This window comes from Apostichopus japonicus, chromosome 12 (genome assembly GCF_037975245.1).
Source record: "Apostichopus japonicus isolate 1M-3 chromosome 12, ASM3797524v1, whole genome shotgun sequence".
In the NCBI taxonomy this organism is placed as follows: domain Eukaryota; kingdom Metazoa; phylum Echinodermata; class Holothuroidea; order Aspidochirotida; family Stichopodidae; genus Apostichopus; species Apostichopus japonicus.
The window spans coordinates 13,063,465-13,078,474 of record NC_092572.1 but is presented as its reverse complement, the minus strand read 5'-3'; the positions used below and the strand labels follow the sequence as shown (position 1 = coordinate 13,078,474).

The 15,010-nt window shown below is 38.9% G+C and overlaps 2 protein-coding genes across 2 annotated transcripts; one reads left to right on the top strand and one right to left on the bottom strand.

Annotated features, from left to right (window-relative positions):
- Positions 1–18: 18 nt before the first annotated feature.
- LOC139977360 (CST complex subunit TEN1-like) lies at positions 19–958 on the top strand. The gene is made up of 2 exons (XM_071986649.1): positions 19–131; positions 655–958. The coding sequence occupies exons 1-2, from the start codon at positions 19–21 to the stop codon at positions 956–958; spliced, it is 417 nt and encodes a 138-aa protein (XP_071842750.1).
- A 1,668-nt stretch (positions 959–2,626) lies between these two features.
- On the bottom strand, positions 2,627–14,385 carry LOC139977052 (uncharacterized). The gene is made up of 6 exons (XM_071986042.1): positions 14,092–14,385; positions 11,480–13,163; positions 10,991–11,298; positions 10,503–10,645; positions 5,632–5,907; positions 2,627–4,973 (listed from the first exon to the last, which is right to left on the bottom strand). The coding sequence occupies exons 1-6, from the start codon at positions 14,189–14,191 to the stop codon at positions 4,929–4,931; spliced, it is 2,556 nt and encodes an 851-aa protein (XP_071842143.1). The 5' UTR covers positions 14,192–14,385; the 3' UTR covers positions 2,627–4,928.
- Between the last annotated feature and the right edge of the window lie 625 nt (positions 14,386–15,010).

Below are 15,010 nucleotides of genomic sequence, written 5' to 3'. Positions count from 1 at the left end.
AAACCATTTCACATCAGAATGTCTTCATTTTCAAGCACAAATATTCCACCGGTAGCAGAGATATGCCATATTCATGAAGATATTTTCTCACAAGAAAGGAAACATACGAAGAGAATAAGAATAATCGGAAGGTAACGCTCTCCAGTATTTCAACAGCCAAGTTAAAGTAGGCTTAGGCTAGGGCTACTGTACTTTAGTTATATAGCCTAAAACTTGCAAGTTATGGCCTATACTGTAGGCCAGTGTGTGTCAGTTGCTTTCTGACTAGTGATAAATGTCCAAAATTTGACTAATTCCCACTGTCTTGGAAAAATTTGCCACTCACCAAAATTTTGGGCATGACCCACTTTTGGATCACAAGGTCATAGTTCATACCCCATATTTTGCAGATTATTGCTTTATGTAACTTGTTCTATGCTTAGCTTACTAGTAGTATAGTACTACTATATTACCTGGTCTAGCCTACTGTATATGATATTATTGCACTTTACCAAAATTTGCGTAAGCTGCTAAGCTAGGTGATAGACAGTATACTGTAGTTGCCTTGTTGTAAAAATTACCTTTTTCTAGTGCAAGTAAGAACCTTTACATAACTTTTGATATCTACATGTAAACCCTTTAAATGTCCAACTCTTGTCTCTTTTCTTGTAACAGGTTACAAGAGAAAGATATCAATCGTCACACAGTTGTTCTGACATCTCCTGTTACACAGCCTAATGTTAAGCATTCTTCCGTAAAAGTATGTGTTAAGCTAATCTACCCATTTGAGGCCCGCCTTGGATCATTGTACGAGACCATTGTAGAAGTCTTGCAGCCAGAGGAAGATGGGAACCTTCACGCCCATACTTGGCGTTGTATGGATGGACTTGATATCATCATGTACTACAAAGGGATTCAGATGAGAAGGGAGTACTTTAGTCAACGAAATATAAATCAAGCAGTACCAGACACAGGTTGAATGACCATATTTGAGAAAACAAGTATTTTTGTATTTTGTGATTGTAGAATAAGCTTAAGTAACAAGCCTTAAATTAGTTTTTGTATCACTCTAAAAAAGGCTGGAAGTTTGGAAGCAGGTTATCAATATCATCAGTTAGTCCAACAACTCTGAAATATATAAACTATTTTAAAATATTGTCAACATCACTAATAAAGCCTGAAGACTTTAGCATGCTGAAATTCCTAGAATGATGCCAACAATACCATCTTGGAAGTTCTAACTGACCAGCTTGTTTCTGAGACATTTAATAAGATTTATATAAGAAACCTAATTGGATCTCAGTTATATGAAACGTAATATGTAAATACTAAAATAAAAGGTCATGAAGCTCAACATGCTGACATTTCTAGCACTCATCTTTGAATTTCTGGTTTGCAAAATTGTGAATTGGTTGTTCCTCCAGTAGTTCTGAAGCAATTTCCTTCACTATAGGTGCACAGCAGTGATGACAAGTGTGATGCCTTCACCTCCCTCAGTATTTGAGGTGGTCAGTCGCTGAGGTACACTCTTGTCACTCTAATGGGGATGTTTAGTGGCGGTCCCTTGAGCAGGAACAGGTGTTACAATTACATGCCTGCTTCCTAACTCTCTGAATACTCATCCAAAAGGGAAGGCTTGGTTTAAACCGGTGTGCATCCAAGATTATCAAATCCATGGGTGGGATTTCAAATGAGCTTTTGATGCCTTCCTAACCCATGGGAGGATATATATTTAAATTAAAACAAAACAATTAGTTATGCTTACCCATTCACTTTATACCAACCTGCTGAGCTTTGGATGATTCACTATCGATTTTGAAAATGAAGGCCACAAAAACATCTTTTAAAGTGAAGATTAACATATTTGAAGTTAGTTACAAGATGGCTTTACATTCAGTAATTAAGCAGGTTCACAGCTAAGAATTCTGAGTTGGGATTGGGGTGCTTGGAGGGACACAAACAATTTACGGAGGGCACAATATTTACGTCCGACTGTAAGTTGTGAAGTTTCTGTTATACACATGATGGTCACACAAATGAGGGGGGGGGGGGGGCGAGGCACAGTGGTGTGCATGGGGAATAGGCCCTCTCCCAGCCTACCTACTGACCTGGCCAAATAAGCATTAAATCAAGTGAACTCTACAATTCATTAACCCGACATACAGTAGTTCAGGGAAATATCTGGTATCACATACTGGTCAGCAAAATAGGACAACAGATGTCAACCACGTTTGCACACAACCATCAGAGTATTTAATATGAGACAAATTTGATGGGGAGGGGGGGGAGGTGCACATAACCACAATTTGAATATATAGTGGGATACATACTCAATTTGTAACAAGCTCTCATCATGTATCTGCTGAAAGTAATCAAAGAATTGGAAACATTTTAGCGTCAAAATCTGTGGCTTCATGTGGTGGTAGATGATACTACATACTGACAGTGTCAGCCAACATTCCCACATGAAGAATGTTACCTTACCAGGCTGGCCCTGTTATCCCCACCCCCCCCCCTGAATTAATACTTTCTGCTGCATCCTGTGTATCGTATTTGTTGCTAATTTCAATTTATCATTTTCAGAGAGTATCTCCCTCATATTTGGTAAATAAAATTGAGGTAAAAATGAGATGGAAGAGACCAATGATCAAGTTCACAATTACTTTTATTATTAATTAGTTCTCTATGTACAAGGTATCAAAAGAAAATTCCTTTTCATTTTGTTGTCATCTTGTGAACCTACTACACTCTGCCAAATTGAATCTGTGTAAATAAACATTCAAATATATAACCAGATGATCATGGTAAAAGAATTATATAAAAAGAGCAATAAAATAGCAGTCAAATAAGCCATAAAAGTAAATTCTAAAAATATGTCAAAAAAAAATTATTTAAACTCAAATGTAAATGACTTTGTGCACCATCAAAACCTCAACCCGAAACGAATATAATACTGGACTTCACTACGTACCTCACTACTTGCAATGATAATTTCCGTTAACAGTTTTGTAACAACTGAATCCTGGGCATCCATTCAAGATATTTCAACATTTCTTCTTTTATAATATCCATTTGGTTTCAATTCCAATGTAACACAATATTGTGAAACTGTAGGCTGTTTTTATACTTGCATGATCATAAAATATTGAGCAATTTTCAATTTCATAATACATGCTCAAAGTTGTTACAAAGTGAATTATATGGCAACATGCCAGCAGTCAAAAACAGTTCCATTGGCAAGCCTTTCTTAGTTCTGTAGCTCAATAGTTTAATCAAATAAAAATAAGACAAAGACAAATTTAAAACTAACTAACTAGTTTTGAAACAGATATTGTAAAAATGTGACTAAATTAACTTCCATACAAGGAACCACTAGAAATGATTATCATCTTTAAAGGGCAAGGCTAAATTAATGTCTGATTGATATATCAGGCAAGTGCATAGCTGCTCCTAGGGTGAAGGGTCCCCCAAAGTCTAGGGGCCCTCTCTGAACCCTTCCAGGCAAAAAATAGCAACTTTAACAGGGAACATTTCTAAGGATGTTTTCTGGTTGCCCCTGAGACAGCCTGGTCTTACCCATTTGGTTTTAAAATCAGCAAATTTGGATGTCCCAAAAAGTGGGGCAAAATAACATAGAATCACCAATATTTACACTGTAGGAGACATATGTTATTTTTTGGAGAAGAGAACACTAGCGATTGGATCACAGGCCTACCACTATTTTTATTATTAATGTTGTACCTCTGCTAAGTTATGGAAGGTTATACCATATTATTTTATTGAGAGTATATGGTTACAAAGCAAGCAGAATTTTATGTCAAGTTGTCTACTGGACAATCTGCAGAGCTGATTTTGGTTGTCCAAACAGAAAGTTCGATTGCAGAACTTTGAGAACTAAATTTGTCAATATTTTCATCTCTGGTCTTTCAACACAGGTTATGTCAAGGCTAAACTAAGCAAGTGTTTTTTTATTTGGAAGCAATTATATACATTGCATGTTGAAAAAGAAAAGAACATTAAAAAACAAAATCATTGCTCAATGGGCTCAAGTTCCCTTCTTAATTTTCAGTGTACTTTACATATGTACATACTTTACTAACAAAACCAAAGGCTTCTTTCTACACCATTCAGCTGTTCTCTCACTGACTGGTAAAAACTGAATTGTCTGCGGTAAATATCACCTCCATTATAGATAAAAAACTGGTCAGTGACAAATTAAGCCTAACCTTCATTTCGTGACAAATAATGAGGAAATACAAGTTAACATCTAAATGTTGCAAACAACCCCCACCCATCACCCCCACCCCCCAAAAATATAACTTTTAGTGATTTCCCAGAAAACCAATTACAAGTGCATCATATTCATTAATGCAGTTAAAATTGTGGACTCAAGTCATTCCTTAAGCTGCCGAAGACATCAGTAGCTTTTATCAAAACTAACGTGTGGTTACTTGCAGATAAGACGGGACAGATGAAGGTGAGTTTACATTTAGACTGCCCTCAGACAATTTTGAGCTAATGGTCAGACCACTTATATGTGCCACTACTTGCGGGCTAGACTTATCACAGCTCTCACACCAATGACTTTCCTCTCCTGACAAACAATTTATTCTGAAGATAAGAAAAAGCGATGAAGGAAGGGGTCACAAAGTTTAAGATGCTTGTTGAATACTTGAAGACTTTTTGTGTTATAGTTTCACGAGGGCGAAGAAAATCGTACAAACATGTTGAATGCTTGTGTTTCTCTCTGCCAAGTTGATTCTCAAGAACTTTATTTTTCTTGATATAATTTCTAAATTAACAATCTGCCATTGCTACTACAAATGTTTCGTTCCCATTCTGCATAATTTGACCAATCGGTTGGAATATGCTGACAGACATGACCTTTTGACCTATCTGTTGCTGCGTCTGTCGACCGTCCCCGCTTCTGTGTTTTTCACGATGGACGTTTATCTTTTCTTGTTCTTGGAGTACTGTTCCAGACAATCCTTAACCTGTCGAAGATCAAGGGATTATGGAGATTAATAATCGAGAAAGAAAATAATCATCCTTAAGATAATGAATACAAAAATTACCTTACAGGTTATAACAAATGTGTGTGCACAATGGAAAACGTATATGTTAACGTTGCTTTAAAATGAATTGCTTCAGGCCAATCGATTGTAAGGAGTAATGTGATTTGTCCATCTACCAAAAAAGAAAACACTGGCTTCGTTAGTGCGGCACTGCACAGTGTGTATTGATCGCAATGGTCAACCATGCGTTCTGCACTGTATGTACTATATGTGCGTTAAATCTTGGTACGACCAATGAACACGTGTACATACCAACTACTAACATCATGGAACCCCCCCCCCTCCCCGAACAAACAAAAAGGAAAAAATGACGGGGGTATTTCCCCCCTTTTAAAACTCCTGGCAATCACACTGGATAAAAAATTCCACATTATGTATTTCTGTCACACGTTTTTTCATCTATGATTAGTTCAACCTTTTATTTTGTTGATTGAATTAATAGCAACACCGAAAGGACTAGGGTGAGAAAAGGGGTCAAAACTCATGTGGGGGGGGGGGTTGCAAAGTAACATTTCTTTCCCGAGCTTCACCACTGAGGGGGAAACTCTAAACATTAAGAAGACAGCAGCCGGCATACCTCTTTGTGACCGTCGGTTACCAGATCCAGGGGTTTAACTCTCTCGACGTTGGTGGCCGAGATGTCAGCGCCCTTGTGTATCAGGTACTTGATGATGTCGCACTTGACAGACTGGTTGCATTTCAGAGCCACGGCCAGGTGCAGAGGCGTGTTTCCATCCGACATCGGGACGCGAGCTACCTTGACCATCTCGTCGCTATCCAGGATGAGCTTGATCATGTCTAACTTCACATCGGCGATGGCGTAGTGGAGGGCGGTCTTCCCACTCCTTGCATCCTAAAATAGCAAGATAATTGTGACACAAGTTTGATGATTGATTACGGACAGAAATTAAATTACTCATTTGTACTTAAATCATCAAGATTTGAGACTGTCAGAACACATTTCAAGCTGAAAATTTCAAGCCCTGTCTAATGTGAGCCTGTGTTATATATCCTCACTGTCTTTTTTAAGAAAAGATTAGCAAATAAACGTCTGCCCGCTCAAACTAAGACTTTATTTGAAAACATGATAAAACCTGCTGCTGGTACAGACATACGGTGTACTCACACACACACACACGACTATGAACACATTATGATTCATTTCATTCTTTACCTGTTGAAATAACTTTGCAAAGGTTAAGTCAATAGAGCTGTTCTACAAAAGGAAGTTGTAGCAATATTTGCAAACTGATTCACAGGCAATCAGGCTTAACCCTACCCATTGCTAACAATTAAGAATACATGATGTATGCAAAAGAAATTAGTGAAACACTATTTGTCCACCCTTAATAATGTACAAGAACTACCTGACATATCTAATTTGCATAAAAATTTAAACACTCCAGGTCTGAATACTGACCAATACCATCATCAAACAGGATGTAATCACTACCAAAAGTCTATGCAGGATCTCAAGTCGTGCTGTGTCTTGACATCGTGCAGAAATGACTCATTCACCTTTTCAAGATCAAACAGTAAAACCGAATTTAACTTGTAAACAGCTACTGTAGTTCCTCTTTCGCAATTCACTCTTATTAAAGTATTTAACCTTCCTGGTGCAGTCTACTTCCTTTTCCTTATTAGGGAATGCGGGGGTTTGGGGTTTTTTTATTTTTTTTTATAAACTCTGCAAATTGAAGAGTTTTAATGTACTAGGTAACCTTCCTTGTGATTACAGAAACAGTCAACATTCTAATTGGTTAATCATCTACATGTTGACTGTAATTATTTGATTGCAATAGCTGGCAAGAATGTCGTATTTATCATTTCACAATATCTGGAAATATTTTCAACAATTTCGAAAAATGATAATGCTCAGTGTTCAGTACTTCTGTGAACACAGATATCTGATTTTAGGAATATATATGATACATATTATTATCATTTGTACAAGAAAGTATGTTCAATATATATGCTAATATGGACACAGATCTACACATCATAAAGAAAATGATAAAAAATGCAGCACTTCTATGACAGTTTTGGAATTTGTGTGATACTGATAATTTTGTGATACTGTGTTGACATTAACTCTAGCAAGGTAGTCTTCATTGACTTTTGGTGCCGTCAAGCAATGCTTACTATTGGCTTCACTTTGCATATAGTCCCTTTAAATTAGAAGCATTCATAAAGGTACATGGCAATGGGTTACATTCATCCCACATGTAACCAAGTTTCCGTCATGGTTAGCTTCAAACACTTTTACGTAGCGCCTTTTTCCAGTAGCTCTCTACTAGTTAATAAAGGTGGGAAGGGGATGGGGGAGAGGATGGGGGGGGGAAGGAGCTTAATCAGCTATAAATTCACATGACCTAGCTTGACAGTTATAATAGTTTACAGTTTATTTCTCATATAAAAAAGTGAAAAAAAGTATGTTTCATTGCACAAAAACTACTCTACATATTGAGGCATCCCAAGTTGGTTCTGTCTTACAGAGCTATACTTATTGAGCATATAATGAAGTAACATGTGCACACACACCATACCATCATTATCTGTCTATGCGACAGAGACAAATTTCATAAAGCAACTTCCCTTAACAGAAAAAAAAAATAGTCATATTCCATTTAGGAGATGTATAACACAGATATGTTTCTTCGCACACAAGGCTTTCAAAGACTTGTCCAAGTCTTAATATGACTTTAACATTGAGCCACATGCGCTTCAATTTTTTTTTTTTTTTTTTTTTTGACGAGTTTTGCAATTGTTTCAGCCTCTCAGCATGACGTGACAATGTCATTGTTTTAAAGTGTGTCATCACTTTCAACATTCTAACTTCAAATAATATTGAAAGAATAAGTTAGGTTTCAGATCCTATTGGCACTATGACAACACAGATTTACACAATGACAGTCAGCAGGAAAGACCTTTAGACTAGGATATCTTCCAATAGAAGCAAGATATTTTATTAGCTGTTCACAAAGATCCCTGTCATATAAACTCAGTCTGTGTGTCTCTCTGGACTTCGATGTTTAATTTTCAGTAGGTGTAATCCAGGAAGCCCTGATACAAACCTACACTATATCGTATGATATCAAATTGAACTCGACGATAACAAATTTAGCAACTTAATGACACAATGTCCTGGAAACAGAATACCTGTTTTTTTCCCCCTCTATCTCTCTCTTGTTTGTCCTGTCTAGCAAACAAACCTATGGTACCATCTACCCACTTATATAACAAAGGACACAATAACAAAGGTCTTGTTTGTTTAATTGTTCCTGTTTTGTATGACACAAAAGAACAAGGTTTCACACCACAACTTTATAGGTATATACTGTAGAAAGGAGCATGACAAATTTTGTAACTAGCTGTTGGAAATGCATATTCAATAGGTAAAATCCCTAACATTTGTTTTTTCTCTTTATATTTCTATGAAAGAAACAAAAAACTTTAAAATCCTGGCGATTGAAGTCATTCAATCCGTTGCTAAAAATAAATTATCGTTCGTTGTGGACAACGATCCTCGGCGGGAGGTGACAATTTTTACAATTTTGGAGAACATCCCACAATTTTCCCTAAAACACCTTTGAAACAAATAACTCATAGTTTGGCACGAATTATTGAACAGTAAAAGGAAATGAGTTACTAGTATTGTAAAGGCCACAGGTTTTCACATCACTTTGGGTTACCATACAATTCCTGTTTTTTTTTCTTCAGAAAAACAGTATCGACCTGTACGCTAAGTGCTGTAAATGACTTCTATCTCCTAATTTAAGGTCCAAAAGTATCGCTACAGTATTTGTTTTTGCGATGCAAAACTCAGAAAAGCACACATGTTGTATGGAGCAATATATATTTGACAATTTTTGGAAAGTAGTACTATAACATTTTATAATGCACAAACACGACCCATGGCTCTATACATTTTCAGTATAAGCTTTGTGGGGAAAGCTGCGAAACATGGGCTACATATTTGCAACAAAGTAGTATTAAACACTAATATTAATGTAGCTAAGCTTATTTTGTGAAATTTTTCAACCAGAGAATTGACTGCATCCTAACATTACTAGTAACAGATTTATAGAGAGGAAATTATAGTTCTGGCTTAAACAAGGATCTTCAAGAATACCAAACAAGACCGGTAGACAGGGTTTGCATTAGCAGCGCAAATCCCGCAAACAGCTCTCACAATCCGCATACAATTTGAAGCAGTGCGGGATGGTCGCGCACATTCACCGGGAACACTCTGCACAGTTACTGGTAGAACTACAGCCTCCACTAAGCAATTGCAGTTCCAGCGACAATAACCTAACATCCATACAATATACAGAAATAACATGTGTTAGAAAAGGAGATAGGGTTGCACAAGAAGATACAAATGTGCCTAGTACTAGGGTACTAGTAACAGTATTGTCAATGCTGGAGGTGAACCTGGGCATAGTAATGCAGAAGAAACTAAAGCCTAAGCGTAAAAGGAGGAGTTCATTTCAAGTTTGTGCAACCAAGTTCATCTTGGGAAAATTGAAAATTGACAGTTTTAAGTTTGACCTGCTTAAAGATGCCACTTGATTTACATATAAACAACTTGATTGATGAAACCTCCGGCATCTTACAAGAAAACATGTTGAATACAATTCTCTACCAAAATTCTAAAATCCCTACCAAAAAATGTTGAAGTAGGGAATCTCTAGCAAAATCCAAAGCTAGAACAAACCCTGGCAGTAGCACAGTCCAGTGACATATAAATGCTATGCAAAATGGGCAAATTTGCTATACAAGTGCATAGCCTCTTTATGTACACAGGAAAGCATAGTATTTTGTAAGGGACACTAAGTTCATAGCCTTTGAAACTGCTACCAAAATTTTTAAACTGAATTTATTCCCTGTAGAGTGTTTTTACTTTCAGGAACTGACCATGTTTGTCAACAACTTCATAAGAAGTTGAGCATTCTTCTCTTCGGAGAGCAATAATAAATTTGACCTCTGTGTATTGGTACTTGACATCACGATACCACCAAAAAAGTTGGGAGAACGTTTTAAATTATCTATCCACCATCGAACATGACAACGTGATACAAATTTAGTGTGATTTAAATCACGTCTCTGCTATGTACTCCTGGTATACAGCTTATTGATAGTGCTTTTTTTCAAGATGTGGTTATGATTATTAACAACCGTAACCACATTCAAAGCAAACCAGATATTCTCGACCAATCTCACAGCTCAATGAGAGAGCTAAATTGTTCTGAAAATGTTGTTATCATTACTTTGTAGTACATTTGACAGATTCACATGAAAAGTTGGTTAAAATATGTGACAATTCAACATTCCTTTCTTATTTCAAAATTCAAATTGATAAAAGAAAAGATTTCCTCCCAGTTCCCCCCCCCCCTTTCTTACTTCAAATTGATAGAAACCTTTGAAAATATTTCTATTTTTTTTTACCTGCTTGGTGGGTTGAGCACCGTTTTCCAGCAGTATTTGAGCTATTCTCAAGTTGTTCACTACCTTCCCGACTTCCTCTCCGTCTTGATATATCGTCTGAGTAGTTCCGTGAGTCTCAACGGCACACATCAGAGGTGTCTTGCCTATTGTGGAATAAAAACAACAACATCAGTCATCCATCATTATTATAACGATGATTGCTCAAGGAGCATCAAAGCATGAAAAAGACAACACTGGAAGTAACCCCCCACCCACACCCTATCCCGTGAACTCTCACCCCCCTTTCCCACCTTCTCAAAATATTTTCATGAAGATTATCACGAAGGAACCAAACCCTTTAACCCTTGACTGATCACAATTCCCCCTTCCCCATCATCCCCCTCCCCCCCCCCCCCACTGAACACTCATCCATACCTCTCTTCTCCATGATTCCATCCCTTTCTTTCTTCCACGCAAGATAGGTACCATTTACAACACAAGAAACTAACCATTAAAGTCCAGACATTCCAGGTCGACATGACGATTGCTTGCACAGATGGCGTCGATGACTTCGGTGAAGCCGTGGCTAGCGGCGTAGTGGATCGGGTACGTTCCCTTCTTGTCCCCGTTGAGTACGTCCGCGTTGAAGGCTACAAGGTACCTGACCACCATCGCCATGCCGTTGATCACCGCCAGAAGGAGAGAGGACTGTCCCTGATCGTTTGTGGCATTCAGGTCCAGTCTGAGTTGTACCATCCTCTGGATGACCGCGATGGCCTGTTCGGACTTCTGATGCAAGATCAACTTTTGCAAGATGCTGCGAAATAGAGAACACAGAAGGAACACTCGTTGTGACTGGAGTTTTGAGGAACTGAAAATGGGCTGTGTGACCTGGTCATTACGATAATAAATATTGCTTACATATCATTTGTGGTGGGACCAAAAAAATTAGAATATGGTTGAATGAAGGACAACTTGCCTACGCAGGAGCTACTTACTTCTCTCCTTCGTACGGGTCAGAGCAGTCTCTCTGTAACAGTTCGTCTGCGCTCAATCTAAATGCGTTCCGTTGATGTATGGACTGCTCGTAACCGGACGTCTGAACTGCATTCTCCTCTCTCGGTGGAGAGTACAACGGTGGGGATTCTGTGATGGTTATCGGTTGATGGGTGACAGCTGGTACTTGACCAATCTCGGTGTAGCTCCTCGGTGACGTGGCATTTGAGGGTCTCGCGTAAGGGGTTGCGTTGCAATTTGTCGCCCGCATTGTACTGGGAGCCTTACGTGGGTGGGATGGACCAGTGGGGAAGATACTATCGATCGGAGGAAGCACTTGATGTTGCGGTTCTGTTTCTTTCAAATATTTCTCAATGTTTCTAATCTGGGCTTCGGGACTGACTTCTTGTAACAGATGGGGTGGACTGGAGCAGCTGTTGGAGGGTCGCTGGACTTGGACAACACCAAAGTTGATGTTCGAGCTAGATGTAATGGTCATGTACCTCTCCGATGCCACTGGCGCACTGGTCTGTGGTGGATACCACTGGGAAGACGAAGGAGGTGTGGGCGCCGGCGAGTGAACTGCCGAACCACCAGAGACGGCGGACGCTGGTGACATCTCTGGATTATTGTACGGACTGGGAGAACCAAAGACAGAGTCCACATCGGAGATGGAGCTGACACTCGGTGGGTTGCCATGGAAACTGGCAGAGGATGGAGAGTCCATACCCGGCCAAGTCTGGACATCATAGTCTGTTCTACCGTCAATCCCAGATGCTTGGTGCTGAGAGGATGTGGATGCTGATGGGGAATCCCACTGGTTGACAAGGTCCTGGTTGCAGACTGTGGGCTGAGAGTCTCCCGGTACGATCAAATACATGGCCTGAGCCATGACGGTTGGGATGTCTTGTGGGCCGTCATCTAGGCTCTGAGGTGAGACATGGTTCATGTTGCACTCGACGTCAGATATGGAATGGTCACTTTGGTATGACATGTTAGGGGGTGATACAGAGTGGTAGTTGTTACCCAAGTTCCACTGGTACATATCCGTTGCTCCCGAATTAACTTTCATATCATTCTGGAGAATGGCAAAAGACGGCAACACCGAACCTTCGTGAGGGGGTGACGACAGTGTAGTCATTTGTCCCGGGGAGTGCAAGTAGGCCGGTGAGTACTGTGGGGACATGTCTGCATTGTGGTACGTGGTCTGCCCTGGGCCTTTGGCCTTTAGCCCATTCTTATCACCACCGAGTGACATGCCTTCCAACTTCTTACACAAATCTTCGCCCTTCGGGACACATTTAGCTAGAAGGGCACAAACTTTTTTCTTCAATAGCTTGTTCTTGGCTTGGTCGATGTCTGGACAGATCTTGTCCCAAATGTTATCCCACTTCTCATTGGGCTGTTTGGAAGTGTTTTCACCATTTTTCTTAATATCCTCAAGTTTTTCAGGTTCTTCCTCCTCCTTCTCTACTCCACTCTCCTGAACGTCTGCTTCATCTTCCCGTCTCTTGGACAGGGAACCGTTCTCTTCCTGTTCCTCACTTTCTTCTGGGTTTTCAATTTTGACGATCACCACTGTATCACAATCTCCAGGTCCCTCAAGCTCATTCACTTCAACTGCCTCTTTCAAAGCTTCCATCTTTTCATCTAGCTCCTTCACTTTTTTCTTCAAAATTGCACTGCCTGTGGAATTTTGAAAAAGGTAAAGAACAAATGTATGTATTGTCACACCAGTGATTGTCTATTGTAACAAGTAAATAGTGGGGCAGTTTTTCCATATTGTGTGTTTTAAAAGTTTTGTTGCTTTATATTTCTTCTTCTTTTTTTTTCAAATAAAAACCAAACTCAGTAAATAAAAGTGGTTCTGGTAGCTGATGTATCTGGGCATACAATTCTTGGATAAGATTTTTATCATGCATCATGGGGCTCAGTTATTGCCAGCAAATTTTACAGTATTTATTGCACAGAAAAAAGGCAAAATATACTTTGATAGTTCAACTGTTTGTTGAACATTTACACCAAATGGAGTTACAGTATGCCATACTGAATTGGGTGGAATGGAGAGAGTTGCAAGATCGTCTTCTACTCTTGCTATGTACATTTTCAACAGTGTTTTACGCCTAGTTACAACCAACATGATCATGCTTCAAAAATCACCTTGTCTGTTGTAACTTTACATATTTGCATACAGTATGTGCTACTGTACAATTGATTTGGGATGGCATACCCATCATCATGTAGGCTACTTATAATGTTAAGCCTTAAATTTAATAGGCAACTTAGCCAAGGTCCTACCTAGGTTACACTTACAGGTGTAGCTGCTTTAATAATACTAATGAGTGTGGAAGAGTTCAGTACCATACTACCAATCATACATACTGACATAGGGCTAGGCTATTCACAATTACCGTAAACATTCAATTATTATTCACTTATCGAATTTAAACGGTTAAGTCTAAGGTTTGGACCTAACAATCCATAAGCTGAGGCTGTATAGTCTTTAATCGTGTTTGTTTAGGTCTGCTGTACTAATTCCAAAAGTATGGAAAGTTGGGCTAGCATAGCCGCTTACAAGCAAGCCTAGCCTGTTACTGTTGTTAATTCTACTTACTGATATCGTCGATCGACGATTTCGTTGATTCGTGAGAATTTTCAGTACATCTGTCCACTGCTTTCTCGTTCGTCAGATACAGAGATTCTATAGATGGCATGTCAGTGCAGGTTTCTCAAATCCAAAGGAAAACAAAATATACAAACACCAATATTGTTGGAAAATCAAGGATTAAATTCCTTCAACTTTTTATTTTATCACGTTCAGTGGTTCGCTCAGTTTAGGTAATGTGTATCGTGCTGTGTGGAAAGATAGTACACTATTTGTTACGTCGTAATGTAAGTATGTACTTCCGATCTTGTGCTGTGTGTACATAAACCACTTAGGCGTACGTTGTGTGATATTGTTGGAAATGGGATCGGAACATCCAATCAAATGCAAGCTGAAGGAAAAATTCTAATAAATATTCATTTCAGATAAGAAAAGTTGCATTTTGATTGGTCTATTTTTTATGCTAATTAATATTTATGTTAGGGGGAAATGTCGGGAACTTTCAGGGGTTTCCCCATGTAAAACGATGACGTCAACAGGTCACTTACACAAAATGGTATATAGCAATATAGCCAAATATAATTTGTGTTTTGACTGTGGTTTTGACATAATAGGTGGAGTGGGTTGATTTCTGGCAATATAAATAAATTAAATACATCAAAATCTTCCAAGATCTTCCAAGAACTAACTGACTTTTAATCACCACTGTCATAATTGAAGCTATCATTGCGCTACTATAGCCCGAGTCCAGCCTTATGTGACATTGCATTATATATGACTCATTTGACGACCAACATCGTCGGTTCCTACCGACCGATGCACATGTGCAAAAGATATCAACTGCATGGCATTTTTTTGCCTGTAAGTGGGTCTCCACTTCCCCTTTCCGACGGACTTGCAAATGGTGACGTGTACACGTACCTCTGAA

Coding starts and splice junctions, on each gene's coding strand:
- LOC139977360 (XM_071986649.1), top strand. CDS start 19: ATGTCTTCATTTTCAAGCACAAATATTCCACCGGTAGCAGAGATATGC. Junction 132..654: donor AGAATAAGAATAATCGGAAG/GTAACGCTCTCC, acceptor TTCTTGTAACAG/GTTACAAGAGAAAGATATCA.
- LOC139977052 (XM_071986042.1), bottom strand. CDS start 14,191: ATGCCATCTATAGAATCTCTGTATCTGACGAACGAGAAAGCAGTGGAC. Junction 10,646..10,990: donor GGAATGTCTGGACTTTAATG/GTTAGTTTCTTG, acceptor ATTCCACAATAG/GCAAGACACCTCTGATGTGT. Junction 5,908..10,502: donor GTGCTCAACCCACCAAGCAG/GTAAAAAAAAAT, acceptor TTGCTATTTTAG/GATGCAAGGAGTGGGAAGAC.